The sequence below is a fragment of the Oryza glaberrima genome, chromosome 5, assembly GCF_000147395.1.
Source record: "Oryza glaberrima chromosome 5, OglaRS2, whole genome shotgun sequence".
Classification (NCBI taxonomy): Eukaryota; Viridiplantae; Streptophyta; class Magnoliopsida; order Poales; family Poaceae; genus Oryza; species Oryza glaberrima.
The window spans coordinates 252,993-271,860 of record NC_068330.1 but is presented as its reverse complement, the minus strand read 5'-3'; the positions used below and the strand labels follow the sequence as shown (position 1 = coordinate 271,860).

The window sequence follows — 18,868 nt, the reverse complement described above, 5'->3', positions numbered from 1 at the left end:
ACAACAAAACCACTTTTATTGATTTTGGTTATAATTTTTGGATGGTTCAGTCAATAAAATATCATGAACTGTGGAAAGCACCCGTAATATGGTGGCGTAGTCATGAATGCATGATTTCACCCACCACGATTTAAATCCTGATGTCCACAAATATTACTTAGGCCCTGTTTAGTTTCTCTAAAATAGCAAAAAATTTGCTGTTTTGGAGCACTTTTTTGCAAAAATGGATCTAAACACTGTAGCACAAGTTGGCAATTTGGCATTTATCATTTAGAAGTCTATAGTAGCAAATTTTGCCAAAAAGTACGTTTAGAGCCGTGCAATCTCTCTCTCTCTCTTTACTAGTAAAATGCCAACACTTTACAATACATCTAAACACCAACTAGCAAAACTTCAATGTCAAATCTTTTGAAAAAAAAAAAAATACCACAACAAATTGATCTAAACAGGCTCCTAGAGAATGTATTAGGAAGCATATTCGTGAGAATGTGAGTGTGGTGTTATCTATATATAGTATAGTATGCGCGTGCATATATGTATGCATTGTAATCGTAAAAAAGAAAAGAAAAAGAAATACAACACCATTATCATCACAAGAGAAGGAAGAAGGGGCTAGAAGAAAAGGAATGTTGTTGTTTCGGCCCAAACAAAGATCAAGAGCATTTACCTCCCCTCTCTCTCTTTTCCGGCACGCCCACCGCTGAACAAAAAAAGAAAAGAAAAGAAAAGAAAAACCCTAGGCCGCCTAGAGAGAGAAAGGAGGAGAAGGGTTCGCCGGCGGCGGATCGGATCGGCGGCATTCACTCGTCGTCTCGATGGAGTACGCGGCGCCGGCGGGGGCGGGGGCAGGGGCAGGGGGCTACTACTACTACCCGCCGTCGCAGCAGCACAAGCCTCGCCGTCCTCCGCGGCCCGCCGCCCGCTGGGTCAAGCACTGGTATGGTATCCACGCTACGCCTTTCTTCTCGATGATTGATGTTCTTCTACTCATCATATCGTGTGGTTGGTTTTGCATTGCAGGATCCCGCAGGATCTCGCCACCTCCTCCGGCAAATGCGCCCTCTACAAGTGGGTCAGGGGTAATCTTCTCTTCTCTTCCTTTAATTTTCCCCCAAATTTTCTTTACCACATTGCAGCATTACATTACTTGTGCTTGTCTTGTTTCAATCAATTTCTTTCTTTCCTTGTGCGTGCGTGCAGAGGATGTGTACAAGAATCTCAAGGACGGCAAGGCCGTGCCGGAGCCGGAGGCGGTGAAGCCTGAACCCACCACGGAGATCCTCTTCCTCTGCAGCTATGAAAACTGTGGCAAAACCTTTGTCGATGTCGCCGCCTTAAGGAAGCACGCTCATGTGCACAACGAGAGGCAGTATATTTGTCAGGAGCCTGGCTGTGGGAAGGTAGTATCTCCACATTTTGCCCCCACCTTCTTCCATGTATCATGTAGTATGTGATTATCTATTCTCTAGTGCCCGCTACATCACCGAAATGTTTCTAACCAATATGTCTGCCTCCTTTCCACCAGCCCTTTACCCTGATTATTTTCCTTATTTTGTTCTCTCTTTTTTTTTTCATAGAATAAGCTCCATAGTTACAATCCAGCAAATTGCCAGTAAGCCATACCTGTAGGTCTGAGTCCTTGTATTATTTCCTATACTTACTTCCTGCATTACAGCCAGTGCAAACCATGTGTTTGATCTAGTGCCGATCCTGCTGTGTTACTTGTAAGCATCTTTCCATCTTTTCCACCAGCCCTTTACTTTGCTCACCTGATTATTTTCCCTATGCTGTTTATTTCTTCTCATAGAATAAGCTCCATGATTACAATGCAGCAAATGGCCAAGTTACCCATAGTCCTTGTGTTATGACCTATACCAACAACCTGTAAAACTGGCAGACAGCTGTTATATGTGTGCTCAACTTCTAAGGAAGAATGTTTGTCTTAAATTACTTATTCCTTTTCGTTATACATGCGATGAATCCTATTCCTTTATTTCATGCAGAAATTCGTAGATAGCTCCAAGTTGAAGAGACACCACCTTATTCATACAGGACAGAAGGATTTTATCTGTCCCCATCCAGGCTGTGGTAAGGTGATTACCTTATCCCTCTACTCAAAGAATCTCTACCGAATGACTGCACTTTTGCCTTTACTTCTCCACATACTACTTGTTCTTTTACTTTTTTTTTCCATAGTAATCAAAGCTAACCTTAGCATATGTTGTGTTAAAGGTGCAAACCTGTATGTGATTTCATGTTAACTCTACCTGATTGAATACTTTCCCCTGATCTGATTAGTTGAACACTTGAGCTGCTTTATGGAAATTTACCCTAGTCCTTCCGGTCTGTTGTTTGTTTGTACACTGACATGCTGTCTACATTATTGCAAAATTTGGAGACAACATATGCACACCCACAAGTGGCTGATTTGAGAAGAAATGTAGCATAAATTCTCAGGCCTTTTAATTAGTGAGTCTTTTGACCATGTTGCAGTGCATCTTCATGTTCTTACAAAGAAATCCTGTGAATTTCAGGCCTTCTCATTGGATTTTAACCTGCGTTCGCATCTAAAAACACATGCGTTGGAAAACTATCATGTATGCCCATTTCCAGCATGTGGCAAAAGATTTACGAGTGACTCCAAATTAAAATCCCATGTCAAGGGCCATGAAAAGGTATGCTCTATGGTGCACTGACTTCCATTTGCTGTTTTTTCAATTGTTTTTATATGTAACGACTAACTTGAAATCTCATTATAGAAGCCATATCAGAAATAATTAAATTGAAACTGGTAAAGATTCTCATAGCTATTTTTCAAAGAAAAGTATTACAACACGAAACTGCCTGCTCCCCCAGTGTACTTGTTCAGAATGCATGCTCATTGTTGTTCTGATATATTATAATAAAATACAGTTGCAGCAGCAAAATGTAGTCTCGGGTTAATGCCATACTGATATATTGTAATAAAATGCAACTAGAAAATCTTTTTCAAATCACCTATTGTGTTGCATCACAAAATTTACGATAGTTTGTAGAATTTTTATGTACTCCCTCTGATTTACATAATGCGCTCAATGTGGCCATGATGCAGACTGGAACTCCGATCACAGCACAATATGTGCCATCATCAGATAAACCACAAAGCAGCAGTAAGCCTGCGACACCAGCAACAACTAAGCCTACAACACCAGCAGCAACGAAGACGACAACACCTGCATCAACTAAGCCTACAACACCAGCACCCACAAGCTTTGCTGAGCGACCATATGTCTGCCCATATGATGGTTGTGGGAAAGCCTACATTCACAGTTACAAATTGAACCTTCATCTAAAAACTCAGCATCCTGAACATGGTCAAGAAGAGAATGGTAGGATTGCTGCACATGCAAGTGAGCATGCTGTAAATGATCGTGCCAATCAGTATAACTATGCTGAGATTGTCGACCTTGCACCGAATCCAAAAAGGAGCAAGACAAATTCAGGGCATAAGACCCCCTCATCTAATAAAGCCTACAATGTCAAGATTTCTAGCGTGTTGCCTGCTGATATCAGTGGAGTGAAGAATCAGTGGCCAGGTAAGTATGAAGATGACAGTGAAGAGACAGAAGAAGACCAGGGCAACAACATTGAAGATGGCTGGAGATATGGTAACCAGAATGCCGATGATGAGGAAACAGAATATGAAGATTAACCAAACGATTCTCTTTTGTCCTTTACTAACATCCTGCTGCAATATATGCACTAACTAGACAGTAGACGTGGTGGCTGATACCTTTACTAATCTGCGTGCATTCTGAACCCTGGAAGTAGATTAGAGAAGTGCTGTTCTTGAGAGTAGTAGAATCAGATGGCCGTGATTGTTTGGTTTGGTCATAAATAGTCTTTGTATGCGACTTATTCTCGTTCAGTTTTTTATGCTCGATCTATGTATTCAATCATAAGTTGTGTTATCATCGTTTTGTGGTATGATTTGCAATTGCCCATGATGAGACAAAACAGTTGAGAATTCAATGTTTGGTAGTGCTCACGCCTTTCAAGCAGCAGCTGGGTGCTTTGTGGTATTTTGCATGAACGAGCTGATAGCAGAGATAAAACGATGGGGGGGGGGGGGGGGGGGGGGGGGGGGACGTGCAGCTCTCATTTTGATTAGAAGAAGAGAGTTTTTACAACGCAGAGATAAGGCCATAAGAAGTTTTGTGTCTGCTTTTGAAGTAATATTATAACCTGTTCATCCGTTGTCAAAAAAAAATTATTTTGGTCGTCTCATGAGTATTCACAGCGGTTATGAAAAGGTGATCTTAATGTAACGCAATCATGAGAAACAGGAACCAATTCTCCGACCCTCAGTGCTATCCAAATTTAATTTCATTTTTTTCCTGTCCGCCAAAACATTGATAGTCAACTCCATGACAAGATCTTTTTGGAGATGATATCATCTCCACTGGAATCTAAAGGTTCAGATGTCCAAAATAACTCCACGTAGATAACAAAACATAACCATTACAAAGAGAAATTGTCAAGTCAATCTTGCCTTCAGGTTCGACAAGTGAGTGGTGAATTCAATTTCACCAGTAAATGTTGGTGCTCCTGGATTCCCAACCCACAGAAATGTGTGCTTTAATAGGCTACTACAGAATACTAATGTACTCCACTTTATTTACTGCAGCATTGACATGCATAAGTCATCGCTCCCTCCAAGAGGAGAAATCCAGAGTTCAGACAGAGCCTCCAAGAAGCTTGAAAATGTTTAACTTCCAGCAATATCTAAATGTTCCAGTGCCAGCTTGATCGTAGGGAACGCATGCACCATCGCGCAAAGCCCCAAACTCACACGAAGAACCAAAGCTTGACAACAAAAACAGCAGCAGCAAAGACAAAAGACACAAAATCAGCGATAAAAAGTGACGAGACGGAAAGATTTACCTACCAGGATCACCACACCATTCCATTCCATGCCATGCCATGCCAAGAGTTTTAATTGCGGATAGGGGAACCTGAGCTGCTGCTACTACGGCTGTAGCTAGAGGCACTTCTTCCTCTTAAAGGCCTACCACCATTGAAAAGAAACCATATGATGCTTCAATGTTCTATTTTTACGATGCCACACATTTAAGCTGCTTGAGAAGGGAAAGGCACATAAGGATTACTACCTTCTAGGACTGCGACTTCTGAGCACCCTTCTTGGTCCCTGCACAAGAGAAAAATGTTTGTCTTGGTACAAGAAGAATAAATACACAGACAAAAAAACATTTCTTTCTCTTCTTCCAAAAAAGATAATGACATTTATAGTTATGAGTTTACCCTTCTTGGAGGAGTAGGTGAATCAGAATACGATGAGGATGACCGTCCACGGCGCACAGGAGGACCCCGACCCCTGGTTCCATTATTTGATGTAAGCTTTCATCTGGTAGAAGATGCAAGGCCACTAATCTAAAACGGGGTAAAAGGGCGATCAATCCTAACATTACCTGCGTGGAGAAATCGATCTGGAAGGGGAGCGAATTGGTCGGTGAATGGGAGATCTACTGCGATGGCGAAGTGACTGTGGTCTTCTGGGAGGACTCCACATCCTCCTTGGAGGAGTCCTGCAGAAATAATTAATGGTCAATGGAATAACAAAATCCCAAAATTAGTTTACTAGGCAAGAAAAGGGGGGGGGGGGGGAAAGCCTCCAGGGGAGAACAAACACCTCTTTCAGAGTTATTAGAAGCTAGAGAAAGCAAAATCTTGGCCCAGAAGCATAGAATAAACTAATCAGATTTTCAGCTCAACACTCTGATTATCCACTCTAAAATGTTCAAAAAAAGCTAAGTAGAGCAACCATCCAAGAAACCCAGCATGGTTTAGCTTCTTCGTAACAGAACAGTAGAAGCTAGACCACTACAGACTGAAATGAATAAAGAGCAAATAGCTGTGCAACTTAAAAAAGATATACACAAAACTCATATGCCCCCCACCTTCTCCTAAATTCATAATTCAGATAACATATGAAATACTAAAGAAAAAAACATCAACTAGACAAGCTTAAAATACTTACAGCCTTCTACGAGGCAATGGGGAGCGCCTGCGGATTGGACTGCCCCGATCTCTTCTTGGTGATAGGCTGTTGTTATTATGAAATATTTCAGCACTTCCAAACAAAATGCTGATAACAAAGAGAGCGCACAGACGCATTACTCACCGCCTTGGTGATCTTAGTCTTCGAGGGGGCGGAGAGGGTGAGCGCCTTCTGATTGCGGATCCTGGTCTCTTGCTAGGAGTTCCACCACGCCTGATTGGAGAGGGAGCTGTTCGACGGCGAATTGGAGGAGAATCAGGCCTACGCCTAGGTGATTCAACTCTTCGACTTGGAGGAGATCGCCTTCTTGGAGATGGAGCTGGCTTTCTTTGAGGAGATGCTGCTGAAAGGAAACAAGTGAGGTTTCAAAGTTCAAACACTATGTTTTATCACCCAGTAAAAATACAAAGACTGGTTATGGTTCAAAATCAAAGTGGCAAACAAAATTGAAGGCAAGGTGACTAGCAAAAATAACAAAAAATTGATGCTGGTCCAGAGAAAGAGTAGCTTGAAGAAGGTTACATAAGAAGGAGCAAAATCTTACGTTTCCTGGGCTGCTGTTTGGTGGCCTTTTCAGCACTAGGACCAACTTTATTATGATCAACCACATCCCTTTTTGGTGAAGAGTGAAGAGCTTTTGGAGAAGCAGCAGCTTTTTGCTGCTGTGGTGGAAGCGCGAATCTGACTTTAACAACATTTCCATCAATTTGGCCCTGTGAAGATTTGTAAGTATTTTAAGTTTTAATGCTATGTTCATACTAAAATTCCAAATGAATGTTGCAGGAAAGAATTCATGTACTCTTCCATTATCTAAAAAAAAAAGAGGAAAGAATTCATACACCATCCAAGTAAAGAAGAGCCTTCTCTGCATCAGCTCTATTCTTGAACTCAACATATCCATACCCACGGGGAAGATTGACCTGAATCAAAGTAAATGATGAGTATATAAAGATGAGACAAGAGTGATGAAAGTTTTCCCCCTGCCTTGTGCATTACTGAACCCATTTACTTACCACCCTATCCATGGAGAGCTCCACATTGACGACTTCACCATAATTTTCTGCAAAACAGCAGAAGTATGAGCTAAAGAAGCAGCAATGTTGTTGAGTGCAATTCAGCTCTATTACATCAGGAACCGTTCCTATTATGTGAAAAGTGAAAATTAGAAGACTAATAGCCCCAGGATCCCAAGGGCTCTCAGCCATGGTCTTGGAACATCAGTTGGTTATGATTTTATCTACTTTAAAATGTTGAGTAAAATGAACTCCAGCGTAGACGCGAGCGTTGATCTTGCCAAGGAAAAATGTGTAAAGATTCAGGTTTTTGAGCCAAAAACTGAGAAGATGATAACCTGCATACAACAGCAACAACATACTCGGTGTACAAAGCACTGAGAAATAACAGTGGAGGAGAAGGATTTAGGAAGGAAGGAAGGAAGCTGACCAAAAATCTCCTTGAGATGATCCTCATTGACGTTCCTGGAGAGATGGTCAACATGGAGGACGGTGGACTCAGGGGGCGGAGACGCTTTCCTGCAGCAGCAGCAGCAACAAAGTTAAGGTAAGGCCAGGGTACGCAATGCGGAAAGAAAGCTCAACAAGTCTACCAATCGGTGCTACGCATACCTGGGAGGAGGCGGTGGCGGCGGCGGTGAAGGCGAGCGGGCCCCCCGCGCGGGGCGGGGAGGGGAGCGGCTGAGCGACGGGGAGGAGGAGAAGGAGGAGGGCGATGCGGGGGAGCGCGAGTAGGATGTTGAGGAGGAGGAGGAGAGCGACGGGGAGCGGCGGCGGGGCTTGGTGGCCATCGCCGGAGACGGAGACGGAGACGATGAGATGCGGTGATGGATGGGTTTGGGTTTGGATTTGGTTTCTTTCTTTTTGCTTTTGCTCTTCTTTTTTTTTTTTTTCTGTTCTCATGGGGAGATACCAGATTTGCGGTCGGAATAAGCTAAACGGTATATTTAAAAAATAAATTATAAATATAATTTTTATATACGTATTCTTTTAAATAAATGATGCAAAATAAATTTTGATAAAAAAACTTAAAATTTTAAAATTAAATTTTAAGTTGATGAAGATAAGTATAGACAGAAAAACGAGAAGATGATGTCCTTGGGATTGGTTTGTTCCAATTTGTACGTACGGGCCCATTTTATCCTCATTTCAGTACAGTACTAGGCTATTATAGCAGTTGAAAAGGTGGGTGAATCAATCACTCCTACTAGTTCTCAAAAAAAAAAAAATCAATCCTACTTTACCTGCCCAACAAAATTCAGGCACTTTCTTGTGTATTCTTTTTGGGCACTTTTGCATGGTAAAATGCATCTTGTCTCACCTGTCAGTCAAAAAAGACAAGGCAATTTCACCGTGCAATTCTGACTCTCGTAGCATGATGTTTAGTCCATTTTCTTATTGTGTGCAATTACTTCAAAACTGATCCTAATTTTCTGTTCTATGCTCTCTTTTTTCACATTCTTTCTTTCTTATATAGTAGTTCTTGATATAATTTCATGCTTTTTACCACTTTATTTTAATCTTTTGCTTTCTTTTTCTCTTTCTCATTCGGAATTTCGGATGTTGGATGTGGGTTAGTTGATGAGTTGTTTTCAACGGTGCCCATTTGATCTCCATCTCGTTATCTAAGGTCACTATACGTAGCCTAGTACCGCTAGAAAAGGTAGGTGAATCTCAATCAATCCTTATTTCTACCACCAAAAAAAAAGTTCAGGAATCTCTCTTTTTCTTTTTTTTTCAGCACTTTTACATGCAAAAATGCATTTGTCACGTGTCAGTCAAAAAGAGGAGGCAAGTTCTCCTGTGGGCTATGGCTTCTATTATAACTCTTTCCTTTATATTGTACACTAGTGTTTGTTTGTTAGGTTTCCTATTTTCTACGTATTGCTGCAGGACAATATTGTAGAAATTAAATACAATAAATAAAAAATATAATATAAGGTGTAATGTAGAGTCCATGGGGTTGCATTCCTATAAAAAAGTGCATGTATGTTATTATAGTGTAATAAATTATTTACATGTTGAGTTTTAGGTGTTTCATAAGTTGATGTGACATTCTTTAGAATGTAATAATAATTGATATGTTTACATGTTGAGTTTTAGATACTTAGGTTTGTAACTATATACTATAGAAGATATCGATTGAGTGGTAATTGCTCCTCGTTTGTTACATCCCCGATGTACCCTGCGACCAAATGCCATACACACATATGGGGCAAAAAAATGAAAATAAAAAAATAAGCTGGAAATGGGAGAAGGTGCTACCATATCGATATCTACTAAGAGGTAGTGAGGCTCGAAGTAAAGTCGGCTAGCCTAACAAACTACGATGCTAGCATTTAAAACTTCATGTCTTTCACAAAATTGAAAATATCCCTAAGTCGACACTTCTTATACTTGGTTTCTTCGCCTATATATTTTAACTTTGCCTATGTTCTAAACTACTTTGTAACACCCTGAAAATTCCTGATAATAAAAATCACTAAAATTTCGAACTTTTTAAAAACTTTTGCATCATGCTGGTTGTTATGATTCCTATTGCTTGCCAAACCATAAATGATCACCAAGAAAGTAAAGAAAAGAACTACATTTAAGCAATAGATATGATTTACGAGAATATATTTAATCCTACAAATAATTATGCACAAGATATTAAAATCAAATAAAAGAAAAGTTATTATTAACCTATTTTATCAAATATTAAAATATTTGAATAATGTAGGTGGGTGCCATAATATGAGTACACATGAAATGATGATTATTCAAATAAACTGAGCTCTCTGTATATATAATAGAATTATGGGAGTATTTAATTCGATATGTAGATCGATATTACACCAAGTTCCTAATTGCATTTAGGGATTGAAATTTAATATATTAAACCCCTCCATATAAACTAACATATAAATAAATTGAACTAATGTGCTATTGTGTTAATAACGGTCTCATTAGAAAATTATAGAATCTTTAATAAACCTTAAATATTGGACAATATTAAATTTTGGGCAAATTCACATTTGAACACTTAATACGGTCACCCAAATGCTTAGGAGTAAATACAAATTTAATTTGCAACTTTTCTCAATTTATAAATCAACCAAAACCCTAAAAGAAGAAAAATAGGAAAACTTTGAAAAATATATAATAATAATAAGAATATGTTCAATATTAAATTTGAATATAAATTTCGATGGAATAACTTAGACTTGGTGTATTTTAGGTTGTGACAAAATTAGTGGCAATAGTATATTTTTCCTAATTGCAAAATACCTTCTAAAAACAAAAATGGCCGGCTAGCACTGTTCATTAGCCCCCTAGGTGTTCGATTTGGTTCCTAGCCATCCTAGCCCTCTTCCTCCGCACTGCCGCCGCCGCGTCATGTCGCGTCGCCGTCGCCGCACCGTCTCCAACCCGCCGCGTACTGTCGCCATCGCCGTCGGCTGCGCCACGCCGAGCCCCATGCGCCATTGCGTCGTCATCACCGTTGCCCGCGCTGCCGCATGTTGCCATCGCCCGTCACGTCGCCCTCGAGCCCCGCGCCCCCACACCGAGTCGTGCGTGTCGCGTCGCCGTCACCCGTCGTGTCGCTCTCGAGCCCCGCGCTCCCCCTCGAGCCCCGTGCGCCATCATGTCGCCCTCGAGCCCCGCGCGCCATCATGTCGTCCTCGAGCCCCGCGCGCCATCATGTCGCTCTCGAGCCCCGCGCGCCATCATGTCGTCCTCGAGCCCCGCGCGCCATCATATCGTCCTCGAGCCCCGTGCGCTGTCCGTCGCGTCGACCATTAAGCCACTCTTCCCACACCCTATAAATACCCCCTCCCATCTCCCTTCTTCCCTACACCCTCTTGGCTGCCATCACAAGGCCCCAAGAGCCCCCGAGCTCGTCCTCCCCTCTCAGCCACTCCTCCTCCCTTCTACACATTTCGTCGAACACCTTGTGGGCGTGCTGCATCTTCTTCTCTACTCCACGGCCGCGACATCGAACTTCGTCGTTCCTCCATCCCTCGGTAAGTCCTCGCTCCTCTGGCCTCTCCTAGTTCCGTAGAAACTAGAGCCCCCTTTAATTTCGCCAATTAGCAACCGAAGCCGTGCCGGTTCGGCCGCCGTTCCACCGCCGGCGAGCTCGCCGTGGACAAGCCATCCTGGAGCTCCTCCTCTCCATCTAACTAGCAAAATGGAATCCCCATACGCCGTAGATGCTCAAGCCCTCACCAATTTGGTCGGAAACCCTCCCCATCGCCCTAGCACCTAGCCACCCGTGCCTAGCCATGGCGGCCATGCTGTGCCACTCGCCCCCACGCCGTCCTGCGCCGTGGCAGCCGGCGGGAGATCGCCGGAGCCTTGCCGCACCCTTCCCTGGCCGCCGTCGGGTCGCCCTCGGCCGGCCTTGCCGTGCGCGTCGTGTTTCCCCTGCTGCTCCCGCTCGGTCGGGAGGAAGAAGGAGAAGACCAGCCGAGCCACTGACAGGCCGGGCCCTCTCCTTGCTTTTCCCTAAGAAAATTAATTCGGTAGAAAAAGAAAAGGAATTCTGGGTCCCACCTGTTGGTCACTAGGGTTATGGATTAGATTACGGATTAAAAAAAAATCATTTATGAACAGTAGCCTTTTACAATTTTTCGGATTTATTCCAATTTGAATCTTTAAACTAGCGTAACTTATTCGTTTTAACTCCGATTCGAGTGAAACTTGAACCTAAATTCATCTAAATTCATAAGCTTTCCAATGGTATAAAATTCACTATTTAATAAAATATATTTATAATTATAAATTAATTAATATCAAATGATTAGATAATAGTTAACCTAAATAGTGTGCCAATAAATAAAAATGGATATTGTACAGTAGAATAATTATCTTTAATATGTTTTGTCACTGTAGCAACCACATAAATTAATTATAATCAATGTTTGAAATTAATGGATATATAGGAAAATAATAGTGCCATTTATTAATCTATGTCCAAATATAATTAAAACCCATGACTTATTAGTTATTTAAATAGAGTTAGCCTTATAATTATTAGGTAAGTAAAATATAGATACACATAGATCGTTCCTAAGCTTGTTTATGGCAAATAATAACAGAGCTAGTGTGATTAAATCACCTATATGAAATTAATCAACGACATATCCCATATAATAGCGTATAGTAGGAGAGGTGAGCAACCCTTAGTTAACCAAGCAGTAAATAGAAACTATTCAAATAAATGATTCAATATATTAAGATATTGTGCACACATATATTGTACATCCCATTATAGATATATGGTATCGTATTAATTTGCTTGTTGCATATATTAATTTAGAGGGAGTATATGACAAACATGAATATTAGATAAATACTAGTTATACATCTTGTCCTCGTATAATTACAGATCAACTGTAAATTTGGATTATTCATTGTAAAATTATGTGATGGGATAATCCGTAACCATAATATGATTAACCTAAACAATTCTAACATACAAAGCATGGGTAATTGTTAACCTTTTATAATTTATTTTGATAAGTAAAATATGTACATAATTAAAATAAAGCCTCCATTAATAAAATAATAATACAAATGATTCACAGTAATTATTTGACCGATCCAAAATCCATCCGGCAACAGAACCTCTAGTGTATAACCGTTCTATTTAGATAGATGCATGTGTAACCATAATCCTTTCTTAGCCATTAGCTAGACTGAACCACCATGACAACAGAAAGACTAAGAAACCTTAGCTCTTAGCTTGATTAGAGTCCATTAGCAAGCGCGAATAATATGAGCAACCTTAGGTTCGACCTCAGCAAATATATTTTGTTTGTGCATATTTGATTGTTGCTTGAATATTGGTTTTTCTCGCGTATTATAGACTTTGTGTATCGGTTAGTCGTGAGGCAACGTCTGCAACTTCCAGGAGGTGAAGGTTGATCAAGATTATATCGAGAATAAGGATTATCCTGAGCAGGCAAGTCATCACTATTCCTTGAACATGTTGATCCCAATTGCGAAATTATTTTGTTTATAAATAAAATTGTATGCAATAATGAACATCCTACTTGTGATTATGCCATGCCTTGATTATTATTTATCCCTTATCCCTTCGTAACCATGTTTACGTATGAGTCCCTAGTCAATTATGACAATTGCTTAGAAATGCTATTCTAGGATCATGCATACTCATATTTATCAAATGCTAAATGCTTGGGCAATTACCTTTGGGAAGGTAATTGAGATGCTGCATGTGGAGACATGAGCGCCACATTGCCATGAAATTGATGACATGATTTGTCAAAGGAAAAAAAAAAGTGAAAACAACTGGTTTCGACTGGGGCGGACGGAGGATTTGGGTGGTATCTGGAAAAGGCTAGTACCGTCCCCAGTCAATTAAGGACCGAGCCATGAAGTTAAGCATGAAACGACCCCCGTACAACCGCACTTCTCGTATGGGTATAGACCTAGCGGGTTAGATAGCCGAGCGGAGGCAGTATCCCTGCATAGATGGTTCACCCCTGAGTGAGGCAGGTGCGCTACGGTGGGACAGCCGTTGAGGTAGGGCCGAGAGGCGTGCCCTACATCGGTGTCGCCATTGGTAGGACTGCCATGAGTGTGTGTGAGAGAGAACTTAACTTGAACCATAATTTAATATGTGTGTGAGACTTCTCTTTCCCGGGAGCGCCAGAACTCCTCTCACTGCTAGAAACATGGACGCCTAGAGTGCATGAGGATTTAAGTTCATGGAGCGGGTACTGCCAATGCGAGGTTATCGAAAAGCTTTGCCGTGACGCGTCTCATGTGTTGGGACGAGGCTCATGTGTTGGGCAGTCGCGGAGTGCGGGTAAAGTGTACATCCACTGCAGTGTGAGTAAACCAAATCTATTCGAATAGCCGTGCTCGCGGTTATTGAGCACCGGGACATGTATTACACTTGGCTAGACTCTAAATTCTTAACCTGTGTGGGATGGGATATTGCATGATGATTTTTATGCTGATGGAGCCACTTCCTAAGAGGAAGGAAGGTGGACGTCCTCAGAAAACCATGACGACTCAATGGCGGGAAGCTATCCCTGGGATCACAATGGATGGTGGACAGAACCATCGTTGTTTAATGTGAACACTGGTATTAAAACTTGATCAGTCTATGCTAGGTCTCGTGCTTGTGAAAAGATTTGCAAAAGCTTGCTTTACGCAAAAGAACCTGGAGCCCTTCCTTGAAATACCCTCTAACATATGCATTGTTGTTGTGGTGGCTTGCTGAGTACGGTTGGTACTCACCCTTGCTATTTATATATCTTTTAGGAGAGTGTTGAAGAGAAGCCCTTGTCAATACGCTTGCGTATCCAACAAGATGATCGGAGCGCGGTCTTGTTCTAGGTCTCGTTCCCCAGTCGACTGCCTGTGGCATGTTAACCGGGCCCTTATATTATTTTGTCTTCCGCTGTTGTTCTCTGATAGTTGTTGGCCTACCTGGCCCTAACGTAAGTATTTAACTCTTTTAGCCTGAATTCATTCATGATATGTTGTGATCCAACTATGTATGTGTGTACCAACTACTGATCCAGGGATTGGTACGGATAAACACAGAAGATTTCCGATTTCCAAAATCGGGGGTCTACATAGTTGAACCCTCTCCTTTTTCTTTTCAGATTTTAGACTATCAAAAAGTCTTCTTGGAATAGATGACATTGTCAACTTCTAATCAATTATCCATCTCTATGCCTATTATGGCATCCCTGAATAAATGTTGCATCTTTCATGAATAAAATTAAACAATATAATCTGCACGGTGGAATAACTGAAGTGAGGACAATATTATCTTAACACATTGTTAATCCCTTCGCAAATATTTAATTTGATATTTTTTTCAAGCACATGTATATTTCATACTGGTATGGTATGTATCTTGGACAACAATAAAACATGTGTGTTCATGCAAGATTCTCTCATCGTTCTAAATTATTTGACATTTATTTTTAAACTAACATCTTTTTTATTTAAAAGTACTACAATTTAATTTACTCCAAGATTATCGAACTTGGAGTTTAAGTAGTGGGGGCAGGCACGGAGGTAGAATATGTGGAGGGTGTTTAGGAACCGGTCAAAAAAAATTTTTAGCTATATCTCATCTATTTTTACCATATGTGTATCCTCTCATTACAAACTTAGATACTCCCTCCGTACTCGTAAAGGAAGTCGTTTAGGACAGCGAAACGGTCTCCAAAACACAACTTTGACTTCTTTTTTCTATAAAAATATTTATTGAGAAGTGATATATGTATACTTTTATGGAAGTATTTTTCAAGACAAATCTATTCATATAATTTTTATATTTTTAAACTCAACAACTTAAGAGTTATTCATGATTTATATTCTCAAGGTTTGACTTAAATATTGTTCTAAACGACTTTCTTTATGAGTACGAAGGGAGTACATGTTTAAACTCAATCTAAAGTTAAGTAAATTAAACATGTGGTATTATTCTTATTTCTTTTTAGCTCCATCCCTGGGGAAACGTAGAAGGCGTGGCCCATCGCTTTTGTTTGGGTTTGAGTTGGACTTGTCTTATCCATTTTTGCCTTTCCACCCAATTTTTTTTTTTCTCATTGAGGTGTCAAATGTGTTTGGTTGGCTGGTTTCAACTTGTACGGGTCCCAATTGATCTCTATCTCGTTATCATCGTCTTATACAGTGGTATTATACTAGTAGTAGTAGCAGCAGTTGAAAAGGTGGGTGAATCAATTCGATCAATCTTACCACTACTACAGAAAAAAGATCGAGGCATCTCTCCTTTTCTTAAAGTTTTCTCTTAGGCACTTTGAAAAATGCATTTGTCATCTGTCAGTAAAAAAGTCAAGACAAGCTCACCTGTGCCGTCTATTTGTCGCTTTTTCATATTTACTTTTTGTATGTATGTATTGTACACGTTTTTTTTCCAGTCCTAAAAGAAGTTGAAACTTAATATTGAACCTGATTTCTTCAACTGTATATTGTCCCCTCTTTTCCAGAATTTAGACCACGTAAAATGTCTTCTTTGAATAGATGTCATTATCATCATCTCATGATAATCATTATGGCATTCCAAAATAAATAATGCACTCCTATGAATAAAATGGAGTGATATTCTCTCCGTTTTCTAATATATGTTGTTGTTAACTTTTGGACATACGATTTGATCTTTGTCTTATTAAAAATCCAGTATAAATGTGAAGGTCATTTTTAAAATATCTTTAGTGACAAAACAAATCATAATAAATATATGATACTTACATAGAGTACTTTATAAGACAAATGATCAAACATATGACTAAAAGTAAACGGCATCATATATTGAAAAATAGAAAGAGTAGTAATTATCTGCACAATCGAATAACCGGAGGAGGACAATGCCATTTTAGGCAATCTGTTAATCCCAGCACAAATGTCTAATGTGACTTATTTTTCAGAGACATGGATTTCGTATGTATTTTTGGACAAAAGACTCAAATTAGACATGTAATTTTACCCTATACCATATACTTTTACTCCAAAGTATACACTGTATTCAGATTTAAGTACACAGCTCGACCTGACATATATTTATCTGAGTTTGGATCTCAAGCAGGGTGCAAATACACAAGTTCTTTTTGCAACAGTTCACATACAGTACACAAGCTTGCACTCCATCTAATCTATAGCTAAGAAATTACCACTAGATAATTACATCAGAACAAGCTTAACCATAATGATACTGGCATGCAAGTGCAGGGTGTCTGTATTGTTCTTGTCAATTAATTTGTTCTATCTTTCACCTCTCTGCTCCGGTGTGAGCCCTCCCTTGCCACAGCTAGGACAGCTCTTGAGCCCAAACCCTTGGCAATCGAAGCACCTGAACACATAATAATCACACAACATAAATACTACATGGTTGGTTAATACTACTTCATTTGCTAGTTGATATAAAGACATAAGAAATGTAAGAGTAAACATATAGCAGAAGCATGAGTCATGAATGGTGTATAAATAAACCTACTTCCATCTCTCGAATATGTTGCCATTCTTCTTGTTCCTTCCAGTGCCCTGCATCAGTTGATCATTTCAGTCATCGAATCAAGGCATTCATACCTAGCTCACTTGTTTGCTTTAATTTGCAGAGATCATATATACTTACCTTGCAACCTGGGCATTCTACAGCTCCCTTTCCTCTGCACGTCTTGCAACCGGCAGAGACCTGCAGTGCACAATACAGCTCATTCAGATTCAGAGAACATGTAGTGCCAGCTGCTTCCCAAAAATTGAAGAAAAGTTAGGAGCAAATGTAATTAGAAGCTAGTACTGATCTTCAGTAAGACCTTCACTTTGGCTCCAGGTTTGGATGCCATGGTTGGTGCCATCCTCATCCTCCTCTTGATCTTGGGTGAAGTGAATGCTGCTGCTGCACCAGTTGCTGTGAAGGTGATCAGAGAAAGCTCCATGATGCTATATTGCTATCTATGCTCCTGAAGCTGAATTCAGAGTGGCAAGAAGAAGATGGAGCCCAAATAGTTAAGCCTAGGAAGAAAGACAGAACAGGGAAAGAAGAAAGAAAGAAAGAAAGCGACTTGCCGTTTGAAGGATTTGGAGCCACAAAACATCCATAGATGCACCAGTATTATTAATTCTGTACCAGATTTTGATGCATGGTCCATGTGTTGTGAGGCGTTGTGGCCATATAGTCTGGATAGGGATGCGGCTGCTTGGCCCGGATGGGATCATCAGCCATCTACAGATTCAGGTTCCTTGTATGCATGTGAGTGTGCTGCTAAGAGCCAAGTGGCACTGATGAGTGATGGCTCCTAGCTCTGAATTGGGCATCTCCATATATATAATTGCACTGATGTACTCTACCTGTCATTGTTGGCTCTGCCTCTGCATGATGTATGTAAATTCATGTTGATGAGTTTTTGATTCAGAAATTCAGTTAGCCAGCACTGATAATTAGCTCAAGAAGTATAACAAATTCAGCACTTGTTTCCTTTGAGGCTTGAGGGCTAGCTTCAGCACCTGCAGGATTGATAATTTATCAGTTGATATTATTAAGTGTTTACCTCATTAGCTTTTAAAAGGAGGAAACTGGTTTCATGTAGTTAAAAATCCTACAGATTAATGTATTTCAAGGACACCAAAATCTGCTCCTAGAATATCTGACAAGAACTCCAATGTCAGCTAGATCATAACATGTTAGTAAAAGCATCCATATACAAGCATCAATTTTTTTTTTCTCGGTGATCATATTAAGAGTTCTGAACAATCGGGTTAACAAGTAGTTCAGTAGCACACAACCAAGCCCGTCACATGGAAAACATGTTGCGACCTCAGCTAAGCAAACTTATAAGTTTAAAATCGCTTATAATTGTTAAAAATTGCCTATGACTGTTAGATTGTAAAAGACTATATTTTACACATGCCACAAAAAGGCATAGGTTAACTAGCTCACTCAAGTCTTACTTAAGACGGTACGGCTAATTATTCTTTACGTGGCACACAACAAACCCGTCAACATTAAGGTTCTCATGATGACTTCGTCAATACCAATATATGCCCATTTAGTTTTTCAGAGAATGTGTGTGCACAAGCGCCTAAATTTGTAATGTGTTTATATAAAAAGTAACTTCTTTTTCACACAAGAGCAAATTCTGATTAAAAAAAACTAGACTGTTACAGGAGCTGTGTTTAGTTCCACGCTAAAATTAAAAGTTTGAAAAAATTGGAACGATGTGACGGAAAAGTTGAAAGTTTGCATGTGTAGAAAAGTTCGATGTGACGGAAAAGTTAAAAGTTTGAAGAAAAAAGCTGAAAT

General features: G+C 40.2%; 3 protein-coding genes across 5 annotated transcripts; 1 reads left to right on the top strand and 2 right to left on the bottom strand.

Annotated features, from left to right (window-relative positions):
* Positions 1–652: 652 nt before the first annotated feature.
* LOC127775166 (zinc finger transcription factor YY1-like) lies at positions 653–4,016 on the top strand. Its single transcript, XM_052301487.1, has 6 exons — positions 653–937; positions 1,021–1,079; positions 1,201–1,400; positions 2,004–2,093; positions 2,535–2,675; positions 3,092–4,016. Exons 1-6 carry the CDS (start codon positions 816–818, stop codon positions 3,689–3,691), a joined length of 1,212 nt encoding a protein of 403 aa, XP_052157447.1. The 5' UTR covers positions 653–815; the 3' UTR covers positions 3,692–4,016.
* Positions 4,017–4,461: 445 nt separating this feature from the next.
* LOC127775153 (serine/arginine-rich splicing factor SR45-like) lies at positions 4,462–7,971 on the bottom strand. Of its 2 annotated transcripts, none has more exons than XM_052301474.1 (11): positions 7,684–7,971; positions 7,502–7,590; positions 7,072–7,118; positions 6,898–6,978; positions 6,603–6,771; positions 6,182–6,401; positions 6,038–6,103; positions 5,469–5,585; positions 5,302–5,374; positions 5,151–5,188; positions 4,462–5,047 (listed from the first exon to the last, which is right to left on the bottom strand). In XM_052301474.1, the coding sequence occupies exons 1-11, from the start codon at positions 7,860–7,862 to the stop codon at positions 4,975–4,977; spliced, it is 1,152 nt and encodes a 383-aa protein (XP_052157434.1). In that variant the 5' UTR covers positions 7,863–7,971; the 3' UTR covers positions 4,462–4,974. The 2 variants fall into 2 exon arrangements, with proteins under 2 accessions (XP_052157434.1, XP_052157435.1); XM_052301475.1 differs by having other exon boundaries at positions 6,182–6,398; positions 7,684–7,970.
* Positions 7,972–16,593: 8,622 nt separating this feature from the next.
* On the bottom strand, positions 16,594–17,798 carry LOC127773144 (protein PHOTOSYSTEM I ASSEMBLY 2, chloroplastic). 2 transcript variants are annotated; one of them, XM_052299173.1, is made up of 5 exons: positions 17,635–17,798; positions 17,382–17,534; positions 17,201–17,260; positions 17,063–17,109; positions 16,594–16,918 (listed from the first exon to the last, which is right to left on the bottom strand). In XM_052299173.1, the coding sequence occupies exons 2-5, from the start codon at positions 17,502–17,504 to the stop codon at positions 16,831–16,833; spliced, it is 318 nt and encodes a 105-aa protein (XP_052155133.1). In that variant the 5' UTR covers positions 17,505–17,534; positions 17,635–17,798; the 3' UTR covers positions 16,594–16,830. The 2 variants fall into 2 exon arrangements, with proteins under 2 accessions (XP_052155133.1, XP_052155132.1); XM_052299172.1 differs by lacking the exon at positions 17,635–17,798 and having other exon boundaries at positions 17,382–17,628.
* Positions 17,799–18,868: the final 1,070 nt, after the last annotated feature.